The sequence below is a fragment of the Balaenoptera physalus genome (assembly GCF_965194825.1).
Source record: "Balaenoptera physalus genome assembly, chromosome: 6".
NCBI classification, from domain to species: Eukaryota; Metazoa; Chordata; class Mammalia; order Artiodactyla; family Balaenopteridae; genus Balaenoptera; species Balaenoptera physalus.
The window spans coordinates 77,387,778-77,413,071 of NC_138885.1; the positions used below are offsets into that span (position 1 = coordinate 77,387,778).

At 36.3% G+C, this 25,294-nt stretch overlaps 1 protein-coding gene across 1 annotated transcript in view; it reads left to right on the forward strand.

Annotated features, from left to right (window-relative positions):
• The window catches only part of ZNF804A (zinc finger protein 804A), a 302,946-nt gene that overhangs the window by 214,056 nt on the left and 63,596 nt on the right, over nt 1-25,294 (forward strand). The window contains exon 2 of the mRNA XM_082466672.1: nt 18,630-18,773. Within this exon, the coding sequence (XP_082322798.1) occupies nt 18,630-18,773 (144 nt within the window). The remainder of the gene's footprint in view (nt 1-18,629; nt 18,774-25,294) is intronic.

Sequence of the window (25,294 nt, forward strand, 5' to 3'; positions counted from 1 at the left end):
ATCCTTGTAATTTTGTGCTTATTTTCTTCTTTATTGTTCATCCAACCCCACCAGATTGTAAGCTCCATGAAGACAAGGACCAGATATAACTTTTTCTCCATTTTTCATCATTTCAGTGAGAGGAAAATTCAAAATACTAAGGAATAGACTGGAGTAAAAGATTTCATTGCTCTTTTCTTCACAACAAATGTAATACTAAGCAATATTTCTTAATTCATCTTCTTCCAGACCTCTGATAGTTTGGGGCCTCAAGATCTCATTGCTGCTTGGTAAGCAAAAGCAGGCAAAGAGAAAAGGTTACCTATACCTCGCAATTCAGTCCCTGTAGTCAAAATGGGAAGAAGTTCTGACCCTTCCATTACACAGGTCAGAAATTGTGAGTCTTTGGTAACACAATCACAGCTCTCTTAACTCACTGGGGACATTCTGGGGTAAGTGTCCTATTTTTCTAAGATGGAAACCTAGCAAATAAACTAGCAGAATTTCTTAAAAAAAAAAAAAGTAAAAAGAAAAACAAGTACCTTTATCAGGAAATTTTCAGGCATTTCATACCTTCTTTCTGCTTTATAACTATTTTCTCTTCTTTAAAACTTCTTCATAACTATTATGTTATATAGTCTATTGCCTTGACAAAAGCATTGTGTTCTTGTTTACTTTTCTAGTAAGTTGAAAAGAGGCAAAGTTTATTGGTTCTCTCTGCCTCACTTTAAGAGGAAAATGTATTACTTGTGGTTGTTGGAAAATATTCAGGGATGCTGTTGAAGAGGAGAGTACCTCATAGTATAGGCATTTAGCAAATATTTGTTTAGTGAATGAATAACTGAGAGCCCTTTGGAGCTGTGTAACTAGAGAGACATAATGACCTTTGAAAAATCCTTTTACGTCTCTAGATTTATGTCTTCCTCTTTAAAATAAAGAGATTGGGTCCTATAATAGTAACATTACTTAATGATTTGCTCGTCAAAGAATTGCTTTCAGTGTTTTTCCCTTCTAATTTAAAAACATAAAACTGTAAAATCATGCTCTACTGAGGAAGACACATGATGAAATTTTTTGAAGATGATGCATTGATATAAAAGAAAAATAAAACTTAAGCATATGAGCTATCCATTCATTCTGCTTGCAAAAAAAAGGTGGATGCAACTGAACCCTAAGATGAGGAAGCAGTTAGCTCCTCTCTGTTACTTCCCCTCCCTTGAACTGTAATTATTATGACACATTTTCTGTCCATTGACAATAGAATGAATTAAGTTTGAAACCATTGTCAAAAAAATGATTTTCACATATATATATTGAATTATCTTAAGGATACATTTTCATTTTAAAAATTACCTTGAAGAAAGAAGTGTTGAGGGAGTTATTATATATTACCTGACCAGATGGCTCTAATCAATTTCAATTTCTTTTTCCAGTTTAAAACTTCTGATGGCTTCCCATTGTCTATAGAACAAAGATCTTCTATATTATCATGACATACAAGCCTTCCCAGCCTCAGACCCGGGGGGTCTCCCCAGTTTTGTTTTCTGAGTATTTCTTCACAAGCTCTCTGCAGCTCTCAACAACTTGCCATTCCCAGCACACTCCAGGAATTTTCAGCTTCATGTCTTAATTCCTACTGTTCCTTCTGACAAATGTTCTCCTCCTGAGTTGGAGTCTGTTAATTCTTTTTTTTTTTTTTTTTTTTAATTTTTTTTTTAAATTTTTTTATTTATTATTTATTTATTATTTTTATTTTTTGGCTGTGTTGGGTCTTCGTTTCTGTGTGAGGGCTTTCTCCAGTTGCGGCGAGTGGGGGCCACTCTTCATTGCGGTGCGCGGGCCTCTCACTATCGCAGCCTCTCTTGTTGCGGAGCACAGGCTCCAGACGCGCAGGCTCAGTAATTGTGGCTCACGGGCCCAGTTGCTCCGTGGCATGTGGGATCTTCCCAGACCAGGGCTCGAACCCGTGTCCCCTGCATTGGCAGGCAGATTCTCAACCACTGCGCCACCAGGGAAGCCCCTGTTAATTCTTTAAAGTTCCACTTGCTGCCATCTCTTTTCATTCTTCCCTGATTTTTTTTTTTTTTTTTTTGCTTTGTTGAGTTACATGAATGATTTCTCTCTCATTTGTGGTCTGATAGTAGTTATGGCATGGCATTATAACCATCTCCCCGGATTTTCTCCTACCCTACTCGTTTGCTGAGAAAGGAACAATTTGGTTTTCAGGTTTGCATTCCACACCTTCTTTTGTTCTTAACACATAGCAGGTACTCAGTTTTTTTTTGGTGTTAAATTGAACCGCATACCTTCAGGCTTATAAATTAATGGTCAGGGCTTCAAAGCTGGGATAACCGCATGTGGTTTTAAATCTTAATGTTGCTACCCAGTACCTCTGAAATTTGGAAGAGCTGCTTAATCTCTTTGTGTCTCCTTCCCCTAATCTATAAATTAGGAATAAGAATACCTATTCTGGAGGATTTTCACAAGGAATAATTCAGAAATGCCTACCATGGTTCTTAGCACGCTGTAGTTGTTTAATAACAGTGAAAGATCTCCTGGGGAAAGAAAACAAGGACAGACAATGAGTGACAGTGTGGCAGAGGCTGGTCTTCATAGGATGCCTGTTGCTGAAAACAAGGAGCTTCCTAAGCAGGGGCAGTCACCCAGGCCAGAAATCCATCCATGTTCACAAAGCTGGGGGAGCTGCTTGTGCACACGTCCAGTTACAGACACTGGGGAATAACTCATGGCGGGCAACATGTAGAGTCAGTGCTTCAGAGAGAAAAGTAATAAGTAGAGTTGATTTATAGTGGGGCTTTATGGTTAAAATCAGTGACTATATACATTAATTCTATAGACCTTTTAGACGGAGTCCTCAAAGTAAGATTTGATAAACTCATTCTTTATAAATTTTTTAAGTATAAATATATGATAGAATTGTGTTATTAAAATCAATGTGACTTTTGATCTTAGAATCGAACAGTTTTTTTTTAACCTATAGGTTTTGTGACACACGCTGTCACCACCTCTGCTTGAGCAATTGTAAAAGTGTTTTAACAAGCTTCCCTATTCCCAATCTCTCTTCTTAATTATCATAAGTAACCCAGACAACTGCCAACTCCTTAGTGTGCCACACACTTTGTGATCATGCTTTTACCTCCCTCTCCGTGCTTTTTTTTTTAAACAATCTGCCTAATACTTTAAACCCTAATAATGTCGTCCTGCTTTTGTTCCCTGACCTCAGCAAGTTTGTTCAAGCCTCTGTGACTATGTACATTGTATCTCTTTTTGCGGGGAACCTGTTCAGACATTTCTTTTCTTAGATAATTGCTACTGCTTCTTTGCAGCTCAGTTCAGTTGTCACATTCTCCAGAAGCCTCCCTTGACCCTGAAGTACTCCAAAGGATCCTGTGAAATCTTTACCATAGCACTTAATGTTACTAGGTTGACACCATCTCTTTATGTGGCCCTCTAGCTCACTAGCTCTCATATTCCTCTATTCCAGGAACCCTGTTTATCCTTCTTCGTAAGCAAAGAATCTAGCATACTCCTTGGTAAACAGTAGGTCAAGCACAGAACTGGGTGATCACCTCTGTGTCCTGAATAATATAGCTTATGAGGTAAAACATTACCTAATTCAGTCTCCAAATTATACCGTATTTTCCAGCCTTAGTTTGACTTATTTTAATGTTTCTTATGGTTACATCAGATATAATAATTTATTTTCTTTTAGAAATAGTATTCACTTCACATTTCATATTGACTACCATTCTCATATTTTTCTTTCAGACCTCTATGATTTTTCAGTCTGATAGTCTTGGTATTTAAAAAGAGAAGTTTAAAATCGTTTGTGGCACATACTAATATAATAAAAGATATAATCCTAGTAGTGACTGTTCCTAAAGACAGAGAGAGACAGAGACAGAGAGAGCTAGGTTGATAGCAATTTTCTACAGAAAGATTTAATATTCTAAAATGTTGTAAATTAGAAAAAACAAAAATGGTCTGAAGAAAAATATTATGTTATGTACTTTTCATGTAGAATTTCCTTGTAAATTCTTACTTGTATTTGAATGTCATCTATGCATTAAAAAAAAAAAGGTTGTAGATAAAAGCTCAGAGCATATTTTACAAGATATAAAAACATTTGTACATTTATGGGGTGCCTGGGACATCTGACTCTGCTCTAATCACAGCAACGGAGGCCTCCACAGTGGCTTTGGTCATGATGGGAGTTATTAGCCTTAGTATGCTCACCAGGGCCTTTGGGAGCTTGCCCGGGGAAGAACAACAGGAAAAAGCTGGGCACACGGCTCCGTGGGCAGCGAAGCCCTAGCAGCAGACATTTCTGGAGGCAGGACTGGGTAGTGGAGAAAAAGAGCGTGCATGAGCATACAGGAGGTCCTCTGTGGGGGGCATTTCCAGGGAGTCAAGGCTACCGAAATAGCAGGTAGGAGTTTAAAACAAAAATACTTTTTTATTACTGTTCTTATGATCCCATTTTTAGTCCTAGAGTACAGTCATTTGGGCAATCATGAATTGTGCTGCTTTTTGTTATTATAACTCATTGTCATCAGCTTCCATCATTATAGCACAACACTGGAGCCAGTTTGCCTATGTTCAAATTGATTGCACATAGATTCAATCAATCTGCCTATGTTCAAATTCAGATTTTGCCACCCACTAACTGTATGACCTTGGGCAGGTTCTTAAATTCTGTGTCCCAGTGCCTTCATCTGTGAGTCAGTAATAATAATAGGACCAAGCACATTAAGTTGTGAGAATTACATGATGTGATATGTACGAAGTACCCTGAAGTGAGCCTGGCATGCAGTAAGTAATATAGAAATATTCACGGTTATTAGTATTGTGATTATTTATTCTGAAGATATCTCTGGAAAGTTTCTCTATTTTGTTAATTGAATTTTTCTTCCACAAAGTCATATCAAAGGATAGACTATCCTGGAATATATAAGTTCATATTCTCATTAAATATAATTTATAACATTTTGATATTCTTTCTCTTTGCCTTATTCAAATGGCTTGCCCTAGCATGAGTATGAACCCTACAGACACCTTTATCAAATTACAGCCATAAACAGCAGCATGGGATTTTTAAAATAAAAAACACAGGCATTATCTCAATGGTAGAAAAATTTCAATATTGATTAGGGAATTCACTATTTGTTCTTAAAATGCACTCATATTATATTTTCTAGAAATTGAATATATCAAAAACATTGTTTTCATAGTTTTTTCCCCCTATATTAGAAAACTAGAGTATAAACTTTACCCAGTGAGTGATGAATCCACCTGGCTTAAGGTTTTATATAGGTTACATGGTCACTTCCTTCCCCATTTCTTACATTGTTCAGAGCATTGATCATTGAAGAATCATATCCTCATTTTGTAATTCAAACTAGCATTCTCATATTTTAAGTATATATGCTCACTAAATAATTCAAGTAGTATTAAATGTTTTGCATTATCATATGTTTAAATTTTAATTAAATTTGTATTTTAACAAAATATGCTTTCTTCTTACACTTTTTTTTTTAAAATTTTATTTATTTATTTATTTTTGGCTGTGTTGGGTCTTCGTTTCTGTGCGAGGGCTTTCTGTAGTTGTGGCAAGCGGGTGCCACTCTTCATCGCGGTGCGCGGGCCTCTCACTATCGCGGCCTCTCTTGTTGCGGAGCACAGGCTCCAGACGCGCAGGCTCAGTAGTTGTGGCTCACGGGCCTAGTTGCTCCGCGGCATGTGGGATCTTCCCGGAGCAGGGCTTGAACCCGTGTCCCCTGCATTAGCAGGAGGATTCTCAACCACTGCGCCACCAGGGAAGCCCCTCTTCTTACACATTTAATTTCTTTTAAAATTTGTGTTTCACATATATCTTTTTGCTGTTTTAATTCTTTTAGGCCACTATTGATTCCTCCTAACAGAAAACAATGTCAGGCATGGAAAGAAAGTTCGTGGGTAGCTTAGCAAGAGCCAACAAAGTCAGACTCACCACTGCGTGGTATAAGATCGCAGGCCAATTCTCCTTACCCTTCTAGTCTTGTTTTCATCATATGTAAAATGGGGCTAATAATATTCCCCTGAGGATTAATATTGTCAGGCCTGAGATAATCTGAGTGTAGTGCTCATTTGAGGCAATCAATACATGTTAATGTCCTTCCCTTCTCCACCCAGATTTTAGTTGTATATTTTTCAAGTTAAAATGCTGCTCTTTGCAAAATGTTCCTTTACTTTTGGATACCTGGAACACACGATTTTCAAATGGGCTTTCCCTGCTGTGCTAACAATGTATCAAATCCACAGAATATCACTCCCATTTGGAGTTCAAGACAAAGCAGAATTAACCACAGGGGCAGAGGCCGCCGGCGCTAATGGGAGGGACAGCAGGTCTCCATATATTGTTCCTCTTATTATGGAGGCTATGGTTGCATTATGATCTTTGCAAGGCATCTGGGGAAACTCCTCTGATGGGACACCTACAGTGTCATGCTTGTTTTTTGAGAAAATATTGTTTTCTAAAAATGCATAAGGCTAAAAGTTTCGAAGACTATTATTTTACCTTATTTTGTTCTCAGCAAGGCAGTTTCATTTTGTAGCCAGGAAATGAAAAAAAAAGGAAAGAAAGAACTGTATGACTTTAGGAAGAAGTAGAACTAGTCTAAAATGAATTAAGTATCCATCTTTTTCATTTTTTGAAAATTGCGGTTTATACATATCTGTATGCAATATACACATATACATACACTCTTAGGAGCTCTTCTTATTTCCTCTTTTCCATGTGACCATCTTTTAAAGTAATGTATCGTTTAATAAATATGCAAAACTTCTTAGATCTTCCATTCCCAAAATGCAGTACAATTAGAATTTGTACACATTAGAAAATGTACAAATTTCTCATCTAATCCAAAAGAATTCATAATATCATCTTGGCCTCTAAGTAGCCTTGTTGAATTTAGTCATGGACCCTTCCAGTTCAAGTTACTAGAGGGAGACTGACTATCTTTACTGAATGGGTATTACAAGCTTCAGGGTACTTTGAATTTTAAAATGTTTATTATTTCCTTTCAATTTTATTATTATGTAATAATAAAACCATAGTTCTGAACTTTTTGATCTATTGTATAATGCTATGTTTAAAGTAGCTAACAATGAAAACAGAAAAAAAACCTGACATATAGGAAAACATTATAATTGAAAGAAATTAAATCTGAGTAACAGAAAATATTAAATAACTCATATCTAGGCTCTAGGGAATTTGTCTTGTTGAAAAACTCGAGAACAATTCCAATGATTCAACAAAATGGTCATCTCAGAAATGAGGAGCTAATCTCTTTCCCTTTTAAAGAAAGATACTCAGAATATCTACTTCTTACCTTCCAGTCACTCATTGTTGTGGAAGAACTTGGCTTCCATCTCCATCACCCAGCTGGAACCATTCTCTTCTGTATCCTTCATATCATCAGTCAAAATCTCTTGTGGTGCTGTCTCACATCTTTCAGTGCCTTCACATCATCTCTGCCCCGGTTGCTGCTCTTTTCGTTAAGGATTTTACCTTTTCCCCTCTGGAAAATACTATCCTAACGTCCAGTCTTAACTTCATACTTCTTTCATTCTCTACTTTGTAGTCATATCTGTTTCCTAAATGCACATCTGATCAGCTTATTTCCTTGCTTAAAAATCTTTACTAACTTCCCATCAGCCTTTATAAATATTCAGACTTCTTAGCATACATAGAAGCAGGATGTCTTCTTGATCTGACCTCTGCCTCACCTTTCTATTGTTGCCACCAATTATAGTTCCTGCTGTGCACCATGCACCAAATTCTCCAGCCACACCAAGTGGCTTGCAATATTTCAAAATTCTAATATTTCATGGCTCTATATATAATTATTTTTATGGAATATATAATACACTGCATCCTTCTTTCATCCACTGACACCTATTCAGTTTTCAATGAATTAGGCATTATTTGAAAGACTCTACTTATGCCCTCAGTGGAGGAATTTGCCTACCACTGTGCACCCACAATAACCTTCTTTAGAAGTCTAAATTATTATAAAACATATATATGTATATCATAATAAACAAAAGCTGTCCTTCTTTTGCATCTTCATCATAATGGTGTTAATAGAGAACAGATTTCTTTTACACATATTGTGTCTCTAGGATGTACATAATACCTATAGGCACTCCATAAATAATTGTTGAATGAAGGGGCTTATGTTTTACACTACCTGAAACTAGTTTTTGCTAATCATGAAGGGCAGATATTTGTACCTCTGGGTGCATCATTTCATCTCTCTATTGCAAAAGACCAAAGAATGAGCCATAACTTCATGTAGAATTGAAGGTATTGATTTATATTACAGTGTTACAAATCATCCTTCAGAAAATTATTGTATAGAATGCACTGAATTTTGCACAGGTGCTTAGATAGCAAGGATTATGAGTATTAATCACAGTAGAAAACTAATATGTGTGTTTTGGGTATTTCAAACATGTTTTTTTTCTATCCAGTCAAATAGTGCACACCACTAACATGGTTCAAGACTATAAACAATAAATGATATGTACAACCTCCAAAAATATAGTTTATTCATTCATTTATTAAACAAATGTTTTTTAAACACCTGTTTGTCCTAGGTATTCTTTTAGGCATTGGGGATATGGCAATGAACAAAGAATATAAAGATCCTGCCTTCATAGAATGTACGATGGTGAAAAATTACAACAGATATATAATGTAATTACAAATAATGAATATATATATATATAAATGTATGTATATGCGTATGTATGTTTGTAATACATGTATAGTGTTTTATGTATATATAGTGCCGGGTGTAAATGCCCTCTGGAAACTTCCATGGGCCAGTACTCAAAGGGATTTGTTAGATAAATAGCATAGCTCCCTGATTCCATGAATACAAAACTCTGAGGTTTGTGTTCTCCACTAGGGTCCAGAGTTTCCAACATGAACAAGCTTCATTTCCCTCTGTAGCAACCTCCTTCATAACACAATCTTTACTGACTTCCACTCCTTAACTTTTATCCTGAGTCTTTATATTTAAAGCAGCTTTCTTGTAGACGATACATAGCCTGTTTTTTTATCCACTGTGACAGTTTTTGTCTTATAATCGATGTAATTAAAGTGATTATTGATATAATTGATGTAATAACTACCATGTTTGTCATCGTTTTCTATTTGTTAAATTTGTTCTTTGTTTCTCTCTCTTTTTCTGCCTTTTCAGGTTTTAATTGAACAATGTATATGATTCAATTTTATCTCCTCTCAGTGTATCAAATATACTTCATTTTAATACTTTTTTAGTAGTCTATCTGGAGTTTATAACATACATATTTACTAATCTAAGTCCACCTTTACATATCACTATACCATTTCACATGTAGTGTAGGTGCCTTTTAAGAGAGTATTCCTATTCCCCTGTCCTTTCTGACATTGCTGTGATTCATTTTACTTATTTATATGCTATAACTACCCAATTCAGTTTGGGTATTATTGTTTTAAAAACAAAGTTAACTTTTAAATAAATTTAGATATATCCATTTTACCTTAATTTATTCCTTCTATAACACTTTTCCTATATACTTTTCTTCCTGAAGTACTCCCTTCAATGTTTCTTACAGGGAAGATTTGTTGATGATGAATTTGATGGGTTTTTGTTTATCTGATAAAGGCAAAATCTGAAGATTTTCTCTTTGTCTTTCTGCTGTATAAATATGATATGTCTAGGTGTTTGTTGTTGTATTGTTACTTACATCCTTTTGGTGTTCTCTGAGCTTCCTAGATCTGTAATTTGGCATCTGCTATTAATTAGGAAAAATTTCACCCATTTTTGCTTCAAAAATGTTCTGGTTCTGTTCTTTCCTTCTGTTCTGGTTTCTTCTTTCCTTCCTTCCTCTTTGCATTTCAATTTGGTAAGATTATATTGGCACATCTTCAAGTTCACTTTCCTCAGCTGTACCATGTCTACTGAAGAGTCCACTGAAAGTATTCTTCATTTCAGTTAGAGTGTTTATTTTTTTAAATATAGCAGATTTAGAGTGTTTTTTATTTCTAGCATTTTCCTTTGATTCTTTCACAGAATTCCCATTTCTTTGTTTACATAACCCATCTACTCTTGCATGTTGTCTACTTTTCCATTAGAGACCTTAACACATTAATCAGAGTTCTTTTGAATTCCCCAATAATTCCAACATCTAGGTAGTATCTGAGATCTGAGGCTTGTTCTAGTGCTTGTTTTTTTCCTTCAGACTGTTTTTTCTTATCTTTTAAGATGATTTGTAATTTTTTATTGAAAGCTAGACATGTATCAAGTAATAGGTCCTGAGATAAATAGACCTTTATTGTGAATATTTCTATTAATCTGTCTAAGCGTTGGACTGTGTCTGTTTTCTGTAGTTATAAGCCCAAGAGGCCTGAAGTTCCTCCACTGCCCTTGATTGTATGTGCCTGTTTAATTTTCTACTCTTCTGTATACACCTCCTCAGAGAGAGTATCCTGCCATCTTTTCAGAGCTAATCCACTATTACACTGGAGCCCTATAGCTGGGTTGGTGAAGTGTGAGAGACAGGGAGTATTCCTAAACCTTTTGATTAGACATAAATCCTTTAAGGTGTCTGTGTCTCAGAGCTGTGACCATCATATGTGGTTCTCCTGTGGTAAAGCTTCTTTTTTTTCTCTCACCCCAGGCCCCCCACTCCATCTTTCGGCTATAGAATTCTCACTCTGTTTTCTCAAAGCCATGACCTGTGTTGACAATGGTTCCCCTACAACTTATGTGAGACAGAAAGATTGTAGGGAAAGTACATTCCTTCCTTGGATGGAATAAGGTCTTTCAACTGAGATGTGGAAATACTCTGTCCTTTGGGAGTAGTCTTCAGTTATAGAGAAGGTTCTTGGCTTATTTCACAACAGTTATTCTTCCCATTCACCTTCCAGGGACACAAGGGACGCTTTCTCAAATTACCATCATGAAAACCTGGTGGAGTTCATGAAAGGAAAGCCTGTTTGGGGATCCCTATAAGATTGCAGCCTCCAAGAGTTTCTTTCTCACACCAGGTTTCTGTCTCACACACTGTATAATCGGCCCCTGGAAATTCATCAAAGTTAACATTTAAGAGTTCCTAGCAGCTCATGGCTCAGCAGCTTCTGAGCCAAGTAAGCAGATGCTAGTTGCTCTATCTCTGAATGTGCCTGTCTCTTCAGATTTCGAAGTGGTATTTTGCCCTGTGGCTTCTGTTCTATGACAGTTCCAAGAAAAATAATTGATTTTCATTTTCCATAGATTATTCTTGTTGTGAGGACAAGAGCGATGACTTTCAAGCTCTGTGCGTGTCAGAGCTGAAACCAGAAATCTTTATCAACTTCTACTATTGTTTCCTGAGATCTCAAATAAACCGCTTGATCTCACCTCTTTGTCTCGGTGTCTATTTCTGGGAGAACCTAAGTTAGGAAAATCACTGGGACAATTTACTAGAGAAACTGCTCTGTCTTCCTTTAGATTACTCTCACAACTGAGACGTAACATATGCACCAGACCACCATTCCATGTCTTTCTTCTACCTCTCAGAGAAAATGGCTGTTGCCTGTCAATTCAAGAGATTTCTAAACTGAACCAAGTACTCTAAATTACTACCACTCATATTCTACACTGGGACCCTTTGTGGAATCTACTGATATAGAAGTCCCTTGTTGGTTATATATATGAATGACATTATATATATCTATCTATATATCTATATTTGAACTAGAGTACTACGCACCTCAGCTAGCGTTCAGCTTCGGTACACCTGATATACATTTTCTGCCTTGAAATGAGATCCCCCACAGCCTTGCTTTCTGCACAGGGAGACAGCAGAGTGATGTTAACTTTCAGCCAACTATTGAAACATGCTGTCCCTCAGATTTCTCCAAATATGAATAGAAAATTCTAACTCAGTCTTCTGGTATTGTCTCAAGTTGTACTAAATACTAGCTTAAATTAACCAGAGGGTCTAAAAAGTACTAGCCATAGGCCAGGGCTTCCAGTAGGATCCATGGATGGAAAAGAAACAGATGCCTCCAAAGAGACATTGTCTTGATGAGGAGGAGGATAGCCAAGTGAGATAGACAAGATTATACTTTGACTGAGGCTTGGGGATCCATACTTCTTTTACCTGAACAGGTTCTAAGGTTAGAAATCATACTGTTTATCCAGTGGTTGTTATCAGCTAAATAATCACAGCATGGAAGTAGATAAAACCTTATGAATGAACCCTCTTGCCTTGAAACTATTGTAATTCTGAAAGAAGTTGTCAATTTCGGAAAACAGTTTTATTTGCTCCCACTCTTATAAACGTGGACATTAAAGTATACATTGTCCTTGCTATTAGGTTGTACTTGAGTTAGCTCACCAGAGCTGTCTCTAGGGATATGCTGTTCAATACACAGCCTTTTTAGTAGTCAGTCTCTGCCTTCACCTTTGATGGTGGTATAGATGAGTTTCCATTTCTGTGGAATCCTTGGAAAAACCTTACATTTAAATGCACATTTTAAACTATAATTCTGTTCATTGCACCTGTGACTTTTGATAAAATTGTGACTTTCTGACTCAACCCTTAGTTGTCTCTCTATTCCTTAGAATTGTCTTGTTATCCATTCCTTAGCCTTTGAGGTAATAGAGCCTAGCCCTTCAGAACAGAATGACATATATTTTGAGACAATAGCATAGAGTTTTATCACCCAGAAAGTGGTTGCCCTCTTGCCTAATAGGGAAAGGATTTAAACCAGACAATAATAACAACAGTTTTTCCACATGCTTCATTTGTACCCTATCTCTCCCTTATTGTTAATATAGCTTTCAGACTCCAGGGCCCAAAGGTGTTCTATAGCTGTTTTCTTCCTGAATAAACTTTCTCTTCTTAACATTAAAAAGAAAGATAAAAGAGGGAAAGAATACAGAATAACGTGTTTCTCTTCTAGAAGAATGATAAGGGAAGTCATCTTTGAGGAAAGAACATTTTAGTAGAGATCTGCCAGAAATGAATGAGTGTTTCATGCAAACATCTGGTATAAGAACATTCCAGGGAAAGTAAGTAACAAGTCCAAGGGTCAAAGTGAGTGTATAATTAAGAAAGTTTCAAAAACTTTAAGGAAATAAAGGTGGCTAAAGTAAAGTGAGAGAGAGAGAAAGAATGATAGAAGATGACGACAGAGATGTAGTGTGAGTAACACGTAGAGTAGGACTTGTAGGTCATTGTAAAAATATTTATTCTGATAATGATGATGTACTATTAGAGAATTTTGAACTGAAAAATGATATCATCTAAAATTATTCTAGAAAATGTATCTTGTCAGAAAGACATTCATAGAAAATACCAGAAAAACTGGTAATCTTCTCCCAGTTCATCTTAAAGGTCAAGTCCAGGACAAAGACGACTATACAAGTAGTTTATTTATTTGGGACATGATCCCAGGGAGCAGAACTGAAGTTCCAGAAAAGTAGAACAGATAAGAAAAGCTAATATAAGGATATACTTACTGTTTGCCACTAGTGCAAGTAACTGGTGTTCCTTCTCACTGGGAATCTCTGTGGAATCTTAGAAATGTGTCTCAGAAGTGTCTGCCTGGTAGATAAAAGGGGAAATAATTTATCCTTGAGTTCTTACCCTCCACAGTGGTTAAGGGTGGACCTAAATGGTATTAACTCCTCAGCATTCCTGGGTGGTACATTTATTAGTGCTGAGTGGGAATCCACAAGCTCCCATATCATGAGTCAGAGAAGCCCCTGGATGGTAAGGGAAAGATGCCTCAACACAGCCTGGGGCAAACTGCAGTCAAGTGGTACCACATGAGGCTGCTGGAGAATGTCTCAGAACCTGTCACTTCGGTAATAACTGGAACAAGAGATACAGCCCAGAAGATGTGCAGTATTTTATAGAATGTGTAGACTATGGATTTCCAGATGAAATGTCTTCTATCTAGATATCCTCTTAGAAGAGAACAGTTTTGTGATCTCTTCCTTGATTAATCTTTTCATTACAATCAAATTTTAACAAAGCCTTTTTTTTTTCGCTTTCTCTCTTTAGAGAAACTATAATGAAATTTATCCTGCTTATAAATTACAAGGATGCTTTTATTCTTGATGGAGCAATAGGAGAGACAGAGACAGAGGCAGAAGGAGAAAAGAGATTTTCCAAAGTATTTTAAGTGTTAATTACATACAAATATTTTTTAGCATTGAAAATAATTATATACTAACAGTGCCCAAGCTATTTATATCTTTGCAATTTTAGCTACTTTAAATAGAGTATTTCTAGCAGAAATATTGGTTGTAATATATGATTACAACTACTATTTAGCAATGATAATTTATATGTAATTTGGTATTAGCTCTAAAGATGTCCCCCAAATGACTGGGTACCACAAGCCCAAACATGAGCACAGCTACTTTAATAATAGTGTATCTCTAGTGCTGCTGGTTTCTGTTATATTTGTTTTTCATACACATGCAAAGCAGAAAGGGCAGTGTTAATATTCTTTATTTTTTATTATTTGTCAAGTGTCTGCCAGTGCTGAGCTCTGTTAAAAGCTCTGGAGATATCACAGTCAGCAAAGCAGGTGTGAATCGCTGCCCTCCTGGAGCTCACCGTCCTCAGGGAAGGTTACTCAATGGCACCGAGATATGGTTGACTTTTAAGAGAGGCTGACCATCATTTGACGCTATATGTTACGCTGATGCCAACATGAAATGTATCATTTTGTAAAAGAGAGTTTTCTCCCTTCAAAGTTCTACTTTGATACTGTTCATTTTAAATATAGGGTAGATGGAATGGCCCTGTGACTGTGGATAAACCATTAACTTCCGTTTCAATTTGCTGTTCTGCAAAAATTATTGCACTGCACAGTTGCTAAGGTTGCATATTAAAAGATTCTTGACTTTATAACTTTGGAATTACATACTGCTTTCCTGAAGAGAAGGATTCAAACTTTACTGTTTTTAGATATGTGTAAAATGTGATGGGTTTGGATGACTTGACCAGCTACAAGAAGTTCACCCCTTCTTCACTCTCTGCCATCATACTCAGTGGAGCATTCGGAAGTGTGTACATAATTGAACAGAATGCATTTGCCTGATAGAGGGGGAAAATTTGAGGTTGAGGAGGATATATGAGCAGCTGTGTTCCTCTTTCATCTTATTCAAATGCATTTCTTACCTTCTGCAGGGGGATGGCTGTGTTGAATATGTGTATATTGTGCTTTACAGTACCAGTCCATGCTTCTTTCAACGCCATCCACAGTGGAGAAGGAGAGGGGCCAGGGGACACTGGGCATGTCAGCCTAGCGAGGGCTAGTTTTGTCTGCATACAAACTTTAAAAATGTTTTTCTTGGCATTGAAAGCCTTCATTCCTAAGCCCCTTCTCCCCCTTCACACACACAACAGCTACCCTTTCCTCATTTTCCAGGATCCTCCAGTTTACAAACATTTTTTTAAGTGTATAATCAGTGACAGTACATATGACTCTTTTCCTTATGACACATTCAATAACCAGTCCTGCTATTCTACTAATGTTTTCTAGAACACAGCCCTTACTTCTTCCTGCAGTTTATATCAAGTTGAAAGTTCTAGCCTAAAAATGATTCTTACTGTGAAATTATTTGCAACCTTAACTTCAATTATGCCATGTTTCTTTTAATATCTTAGAGGAAGATACAGAGATAAAGCAAGAGGGCAAACACATGCCAAAATATTAACAATGATGTCATTAAAGTGAAGGCTTTATAAGAGTTTATTGTCATCTTCTTGTAATGTTTCTATAGTTCTGAACATTTTTCAGAATGTGAGGTATAATCAGAAAAATTCAGAAAACTAAAATACAATGAGGATTAAAACAAAGAGAGGGAAGACCTATAGCACAAAAGAGACTAAGAATCATATGAGATGACGGTAACATATGGGCCTTATTTGAACAAACTATTTTAAAATATTAGACAATTAGAGTTATTTGAACACACTGACTGGATATTTGATGATAGTAAGGAATGATTGTGGGACTTTGTTTGTTTAGGTCTGATGCTGATTTCATGATGATGTTTTTAAAAAGTTCTTCTATTTTAGAGATACATACTGAAAGATGTACAGATGACATTGTATGAACTTAGGAAAGTCTTTAAAAATTATCTGAGGCAGGGGAAAGGATATGAGGTAGGAGAGGATAAAATGAAAGAAAGTTGACCCTAAGGTGATAATTGTTGAAGCTGAGTGATGGGTATGAGGGAGTTATTATACTGTACTCTCTACTTTGTTTTCTGCTTAAAAATTTAAACATAATGAAGTGCTATGGATCAGATTATTTGGGTTCAAATATGAGCTGCACATTTATTCGTTATATATCCTTGAGCTAGATATTGAACTTTCCTGTGTTTTAGTACTCTCACCTATAAAATGAGGAAATGTCTAGAATACACATCTCTATTATTTTAATCATGATTGAATGAGTTAATACATACAAACTCTTAATCGGTGACTGACCCTAAACAAGCACTGAATAAATGTCAGCTATTATTTTTAGATTTGTTTTTCTCTTTCAAATCTATGCTAAGTCTAATGCTTTTGAAGAATGCAATTTACCTAAGAATCTCAGTTTGCTTTACTCAAAATTTTCCCACTTTTGTGGAATGAAAAATTAAGAAACAATTATTGCTTCTCTGGAGGAATTTTAGGAAGACAAAATAAGCCCAAAAAAAACAAAAAAAACAAAAAAAACCCCTTACACCAAAATAAGAAATAACCAAAAATTTAGAGAGAAGAAGTAGCTTAACTGTAATTATAATTAATGGGGAGAATCAACTAGTTTGCAAAGAAATTACTATTCTAAAATATTGTTTTGAAAGCTAATTCTGCTTTGAACCAAAGACTGTTGCCATTATAATAAACTCACATTGATTAGATTTTATCTCTGCTCTGTACGCTTTAGCCATGAAATCATAGTACTTAATTATTGTTTCATTTAAATTGGATAATCCACAAAGTATTATTTTGAAGATTTTGTAAAAATTCATTAAGCAGTTTAGATCTATGAGACTCATTTTCATCTTTTTAAACTAACTTTTTTTAAAAACAGATTGGATGCAATCAAAAAGAATAATGTGGAATATTTCACAAATCTGCTGAGAAATGGTAAATTTTTCAAATTGACTACTCATATATGAACAATTTGAATGATTTTGCAATTTATCACCTCTTGCTGTGCAGTTGATAAAACTAATCAAAGATAATGACGAATCACTGTCTTTAAAGTGAGAAAGAGGGCTATGTATATACAGACTATGGCAAATGCATTATGCATTACTACAAGGTATACTACAAGTTATACATATGAATGATGGTGTACATTATGATATGATGTGTACACAAATATATAGCGCAATAAAGTAAGGAAAGTATTAATCATTTATTAAATTACAATTAGTAAACCACTTTCAAATTTTGTAGAAGCAATTTAGACATTCAAACTATGAGTTCTTTCTAGCCTGTATATTTAGTGAGAGGACGATTGTCATTGACATAGAGAAGACTGTGCCGTTTCATCTCCAAATCCTTGTGCCTGAACAAGTGAGTGTCTTACGGTAGCACATAAGAGGCCTGAATATGTAGTTATTTTGAATTTTAAAGAAGTTGAGCATGAGACAATATGTAAATTAGAAACGTAATATATGCTAAGGTAGGGATCGAAGTTTAGGTCTTCTTTATATCAGCATTTCAGTGAAAGACTTGGGCAGTGTTTCAACATGTAATGTTTATTCATGTCTGGTAACATCAACATTTAAGGAAGCATGAAATAGCAAGTAAATTTAGATTTAAGAAAACCTAAGACCTACAAACATTTTGCTATTTTATGCTTTGTAAATGAAAACTAATGGTAACTCACTGCATTTTTCATATTTTCAGGAGTTTGATTGTATAGTCATCTTTATTTACTATCAGCATGATGAAAGCCATCTGTTATACAGTTTAAGTCTTTTCAGTTTAGGTAAATAACTTGCAGAAAAGAATCTCATTTTCCAAAGACTAGAGAATTTTTAAAAGTTCAACCTAAATTGATGTGGGTCAAGATGAAAACATTAGTCAAATGAAAGCTACTTGGGATGAATAAGTTGCAAACAAGCAAACAAAAAAACCAATCTTGAATATTTGCACACCAATATGGACCTCTTCATAAAAGACATATTTTAGATGTTGTTCAGAATTTTAAAATTTTATGTTAGCTAAGTCATTGCCAGAAATCAACAGTTGAATCAACAGCTATATGAGTTTCATATTTTTTTCTATGCTAACATAGCATAGGAACTTGTTTAAGCAAGGGCTTCTATTTCTTTCTGTGATTTGTTTTTCCTCTCCATATTTCTACTATTCTTTCATCATTTATTTTGACTTCTTCTGTTAATCTTTAATGTTCTTTAACTGATAATTTCTCCTAATTTGGTTTGCTGCTATTTGCTTTGTTTTTCTCTTTCTCAGTTATATTATTTTTAATTCTAATTACTATACTAAAGTTGTCAACTGTCAGAAGAAAGGAAACTCAGAGGAAAACTAATTGCTTCCTTCCTTGAAATTTTATTTTGCAGGATTATGCTGAGAAGGAGAACAGCATAGCAAAAGCTCTGGAAGATCTGAAGGCCAATTTTTACTGTGAACTCTGTGACAAGCAGTACTATAAGCATCAGGAGTTTGACAATCACATTAATTCATATGACCATGCCCACAAGCAGGTAAGAAAGAGGTGTCAAAAAACCTCTAATATTTCTGAACTTTTGTAATAATTTGAATTGTGTAGACTGTATGAATATAATATTTTTTCTTTGCTGTGCAGTTTTTAAAGATGTCAATCTGGGGTCATAATTTGATGACTTACAATGAAAGACATTTTTTAAAAAGCACCAAAAGTAAAGTCAGAAATAAATAACCAATATAAAGAAATACCATTCAGTTGCCTTTTAGTAACTGACAGTAATTTGAAAATTGCATTCTTCAGGTGGTGATCCTCTATATTTCAAATTTATTAATTTCAAAATATGTTAATCAACTAAAGATATTTACCAAATATAAATGAATTTATTCATAGTTCTTTATGGAAGGCATTTCCCATTTAAACTACCATAAACGTATGAGAAACAAGTTTTGGTATGGTAAAACCAATCTAGGGTTACTGGTTAAATAAATAATATGTATATGATTTAGTTTATTTTAATACTATTTCATTTCCCTATTGATTGAAAATCCAAGATTGATTTTTTTCAACACTGTATGTAAAGATTAGTTTAAAATAGTGACATCAGAAGTGACATTAATAATATAGATTCTGTTTTTCTCATATGCTTTACTTATATCAATGCAACTGCATACATTGTTTGGCTTACTTGACATGATTCAGTACGCTTAGTTATTGTCAACTTATAAATACTTTCCTTTTTAGCCATCACTCACAGATATCATCCAAATGTCATTTTGGTATTAATAAAAGGTACATTTTTTACGCATGAACTTACACTAAGTTTCCATTAACATTTACCATAAGTATGAAAGAGTAGGGGGAAATGATTACATTAATTACTTATGGACCAATGACATGTATTGTCTTTTGTTGTCAGTTTTTCCATTCTCTCATACAAACAAAACTGAACAAAACTGTGCTTGGGGAGGCTGTTGCAGGGAGAACATTACCCTCTGCTTACATATGTCACTGATTAATGCTGACTAAATTTAATGATCTGCCCTTGCCTTTCTTTTCCTGGTAGTAGATCCACAGGCACACCAGTTAATGAAAAGGTTTTGATGGAAATATCATTCCTTTTCTTACATAAAAACATATTCATATAAGTATATCATTGCTTGATTTGAACATTAAATCCATCAGGAAATAGTATTGATTTCATTCTATGGTAACTTGCATGTGTTTTATAAAAAGATTCTGGAATGCTCTTTCCGATGTGGTAACTCTAAGAAAGTTGTTCCTCTGATTTTCCCTAATATCTTCCTGTATTCCTTACAAGAGTGCAAAGATGGAGTGTTATTTTATCAGCAAGGTATTAAAATGCATTTATAATTTCTTTTTGGCTTCACTCATGAATAAACATTTCCTATTAGCAACTAAAAACAAACATATGTATGTTTCATGGTGTAAACTAGGTATTTGGAAATGTGTGTGTATATGTATACGTGTATTTTAAGAATATCTTACCAGCTACATCTTAATGTCCTTTGCCAAAGAGTGCTTTGTTCAACCATAGGTTGTCTGGAGGATCAAATTCACTTAGATTATCAGAGGACCTTTCCATTTCCATATTCTAAATGAAGTTAAGATACTATATACTGTACACAGATAAGCTAAGGGAATTCAGGGTAAATTTGGTTTGTTCTTTTGAAGGAAGGTCTGATCACTTGATACTACTCAGGGGCATCAGGCTCTGGAGACAGACTATCTAAATGGCCATGAATTCTGGTAAATAGCAGAGTCTTAACTGATTAATTTAACATGAGACTATGTTACAGTAGCTGAAAGTACTTAAAATCTATATGATCATTGTATTCCCTCTCCATAGGATTGTGGCATATGTTTGAGACTGTCTTCCTAAAGAATGCACTCCCTTTTCTGAACAGACACTTTATCCCAATGACAGTTAGCTCTGTTTTTACCACAGGATTCCCAAACCTTGGCCACTTCGAATTAAGTAGAGGGGAACAAAATTTGGAGGTGGGCAATTCAGATATTTTTCTCCTGAGAACTGGAACCAAGGTAAACAAACAAAATACAAACCAAAAAACACCTATCGCACAAGACCTTCAAGATGACGGAGGAGTAAGACGTGGAGATCACCTTCCCCCCAACAAATACATCAGAAATACATCAGAACACCTACTGAACACTGGCAGAAGACCTCAGACTTCCCAAAATGCAAGAAACTCCCCACGTACCTTGGGTAGGGTGAAAGAAAAGAAAAAACAGAAACAAAAGAATAGGGACGGGACCTACACCTCTAGGAGGGAGCTGTGAAGGGGTAAAGTTTCCACACACTAGGAAGCCCCTTCACTAGCGGAGACGGGGGGTGGGGGGGGGGAATCTTTGGAGCCACGGAGGAGATCGCCGCAACAGGGGTGCAGACAGCAAAGCGGAGAGATTCCCGTACAGAGGATTGGTGCCGCCCACCACTCACCAACCTGAGAGGCTTGTCTGCTCACCTGCCTGGGTGGGTGGGGACTGGGAGCTGAGGCTCAGGCTTCGGAGGTCAGATCCCAGAGAGAGGACTGGGGTTGGCTGCGTGAACACAGTCTGAAGGGGGCTGGTGCACCACAGCTAGCCGGGAGGGAGTCCAGGAAAAAGTCTGGAACTGCCTAAGAGGCAAGAAGCCATTGTTTCAGAGTGCGTGAGGGGAGGGGATTCAGAGCAATGCCTAAACGAGCTCCAGAGATGGGCGCAAGCCATGGCTATCAGTGCAGACACCAGAGACGGGCATGAAACGCTAAGGCTGCTGCTGCAGCCACCAAGAAACCTGTGTGCAAGCACAGGTCACTATCCACACCTCCCCACCCAGGAGCCTGTGCAGCCCACCACTGCCAGGGTCTCATGATCCAGAGAGGGCTTCCCCGGGAGAACATACAGCATGCCTCAGGCTGGTGCAACGTCACATCAGCCTCTGCCACCACAGGCTCGCCCCGCATTCCGTACCCCTCCCTCTGCCCGGCCTGAGTGAGCAGAGCCCCCTAATCGCTGCTATTTTAACCCTGTCCTGTCTGAGCGAAGAACAGACGCCCTCAGGCGACCTACATGCAGAGGCAGGGCCAAATCCAAAGCTCAACCCCGGGAGCTGTGCCAACAAAGAAGAGAAAGGGAAATTTCTCCAAGCAGCCTCAGGAGCAGCAGATTAAATCTCCACAATCACCTTGATGTACCCTGCATCCGTGGAATACCCGAGTAGACAACGAATCATTCCAAAATTGAGGTGGTGGACTTTGGGAGCAACTGTAGATTTGGGGTTTGCTTTATGTACCTAATTTGTTTCTGGTTTTATGTTTATCTCAGATTAGTATTTAGAGTTTATTATCATTGGTAGATTTGTTTATTGATTTGGTCGCTCTCGTCCTTTTTTTAAAAAATATATATAGATATATATATTTTTTTCCTTTTTCTCTTTTTGTGAGTGTATATGTGTATGCTTCTTTGTGTGATTTTGTCTATATAGCTTTGCTTTTACCATTTGTCCTAGGGTTCTAACTGTCCTTTTTTTTCTCTTTTTTTTAAGTATTGTTTTTAATGCTTGTTATCATTGGTGGATTTGTTTTATGGTTTGGTAGATTTCTTCTTTCTTTTTTTTATTTCTCTTTTTTCAATTACTTTTTATTTTTTTATTTTTAATAATTATTTTTTATTTTAATAACTTTATTTTATTTTTTATTTCTTTCTTTCCTTCTTTCTTTCTTTCTTTCTTTCTTTCTTTCTTTCTTCCTTCCTTCCTTCCTTCCTTCCTTTTGTTCTTTCTTTCTTTTTTTCTCCCTTTTCTTCTGAGCCGTGTGGCTGACAGGGTCTTGGTACTCCAGGCGGGTGTCAGGCCTGTGCCTCTGAGGTGGGAGAGCCGAGTTCAGGACATTGGTCTACCAGAGATCTCCCAGCACCATGTAATATAAAACAGTGAAAGCTCTCCCAGAGATCTCCATCTCAACGCTAAGACCCAGTTTCACTCAATGAACAGCAAGCTACAGTGCTGGGCACCCTATGTCAAACAACTATGAAGACAGGAGCACAACCCCCCCATTAGCAGAGAGGCTGCCTAAAATCATACTAAGGTCACAGACACCCCAAAACACACCACCAGATGCGGTCCTGCCCACCAGAAGGACAAGATCCAGGCTCATCCACCAGAACACAGGCACCAGTCCCCTGCACCAGGAGGGCTACACAACCCACTGAACCAACCTTACCCACTGGGGGCAGACACCAAAAACAATGGGAACTACGAACAGGCAGCCTGCAAAAGGGAGACCCCAAACACAGTAAGTTAAGCAAAATGAGAAGACAGAGAAACACACAGCAGATGAAGGAGCAAGGTAAAAACCCAACAGACAAAACAAATGAAGAGGAAATAGGCAGTCTACCTAAAAAAGAATTCAGAGTAATCATAGTTAAGATGATCCAAAATCTTGGAAATAGAATGGAGAAAATACATGAAATGTTTAACAAGGACCTAGAAGAACTAAACAGCAAACAATCATGAACAAAACAATAAATGAAATTTAAAATTCTCTAGAAGGAATCAATAGCAGAATAACTGAGGCAGAAGAAGGAATAACTGACCTGAAAGATAAAATAGTGGAAATAACTATCGCAGAGCAGAATAAAGAAAAAAGAATGAAAAGAATTGAGGACAGTCTCAGAGACCCCTGGAACATCATTAAATGCACCAACATTCGAATTATAGGGGTCCCAGAAGAAGAAGAGGAAAAGAAAGGGACTGCGAAAATATTTGAAGAGATTATAGTTGAAAACTTCCCTAATATGGGAAAGGAAATAGTCAAGTCCCAGAAGAACATAGAGCCCCATACAGGATAAATCCAAGGAGAAACACACCAAGACACATATTAATCAAACTATCAAAAATTAAATATAAAGAAAAAATATTAAAAGCAGTAAGGGAAAAACAAAAAATAACATACAAGGGAATCTCCATAAGGCTAACAGCTGATCTCTCAGCAGAAACTCTGCAAGCCAGAAGGGAGTGGCAGGACATATTTAAAGTGATGAAAGGGAAGAACCTACAACCAAGATTGCTGTACCCGGCAAGGATCTCATTCAGATTTGACGGAGAAATTAAAACTATTACAGAGATGCAACAGCTAAGAGAATTCAGCACCACCAAACCAGCTTTACAAAAAGTGCTAAAGGAACTTCTCTAGGCAAGAAACACAAGAGAAGGAAAACACCTACAATAACAAACCCAAAATGATCAAGAAAATGGTAATAGGAACATACCTATCGATAACTACGTTAAATGTAAATGGATTAAATGCTCCAAGCAAAAGACATAGACTGGCTGAATGGATACAAAAACAAGACCCATATATATGCTGTCTGCAAGAGACCCACTTCAGATCTAGGGACACATACCAACTGAAAGTGAGGGGATGGAAAAAGATATTCCATGCAAATGGAATTCAAAATACAGCTGGAGGAGCAATTCTCATATCAGACAAAATAGACTTTAAAATAAAGACTATTAAAAGAGACAAAGAAGGACACTACATAATGATCAAGGGATCAATCCAAGAAGAAGCTATAACAATTGCAAATATTTATGCACCCAACATAAGAGCACCTCAATACATAAGGCAAATGCTAACAGCCATAAAAGGGGAAATTGACAGTAACACAACAATAGTAAGGGACTTTAACACCCCACTTTCACCAATGGACAGATCATCCAAAATGAAAATAAATAAGGAAACACGTTTGAAATGACACATTAAACAAGATGGACTTAATTGATATTTATAGGCCATTTCATCCAAAAACAAGAGAATACACTTTCTTCTCAAGTGCTCATGGAACATTCTCCAGGATAGATCATATCTTGGGTCACACATCAAGCCTTGGTAAATTTAAGAAAATTAAAATCGTATCAAGTATCTTTTCTGACCACAACACTATGAGACTAGATATCAATTACAGGAAAAAATCTGTAAAAAATACAAACACATGAAGGCTAAACAATACACTACTTAATGACCAAGAGATCACTGAAGGAATCAAAGAGGAAATCAAAACATACGTAGAAACAAATACAATGAAAACATGACAACGCAAACCCTATGGGATGCAGGAAAAGCAGTTCTAAGATGGAAGTTTATAGCAATACAATCCTACCTCAAGAAACAAGAAGCATCTCAAATAAACAACCTAACCTTACACCTAAAGCAATTAGAGAAAGAAGAACAAAAATCCCCCAAATTTAGTAGAAGGAAAGAAATCATAAAGATCAGATCAGAAATAAATGAAAAAGACATGAAAGAAACAAGAGCAAAGATCAATAAAACTAAAAGCTGGTTCTTTGGGAAGTTAAACAAAATTGATTAACCATTAGCCAGACTCATCAAGAAAAAAAGGGAGAAGATTCAAATCAATAAAATTAGAAATGAAAAAGGAGAAGTAACAAGTGACATTGCAGAAATACAAAGGATCATGAGAGATTACTACAAGCAACTATTTGCCAATAAAATGGACAACCTGAAAGAAATGGACAAA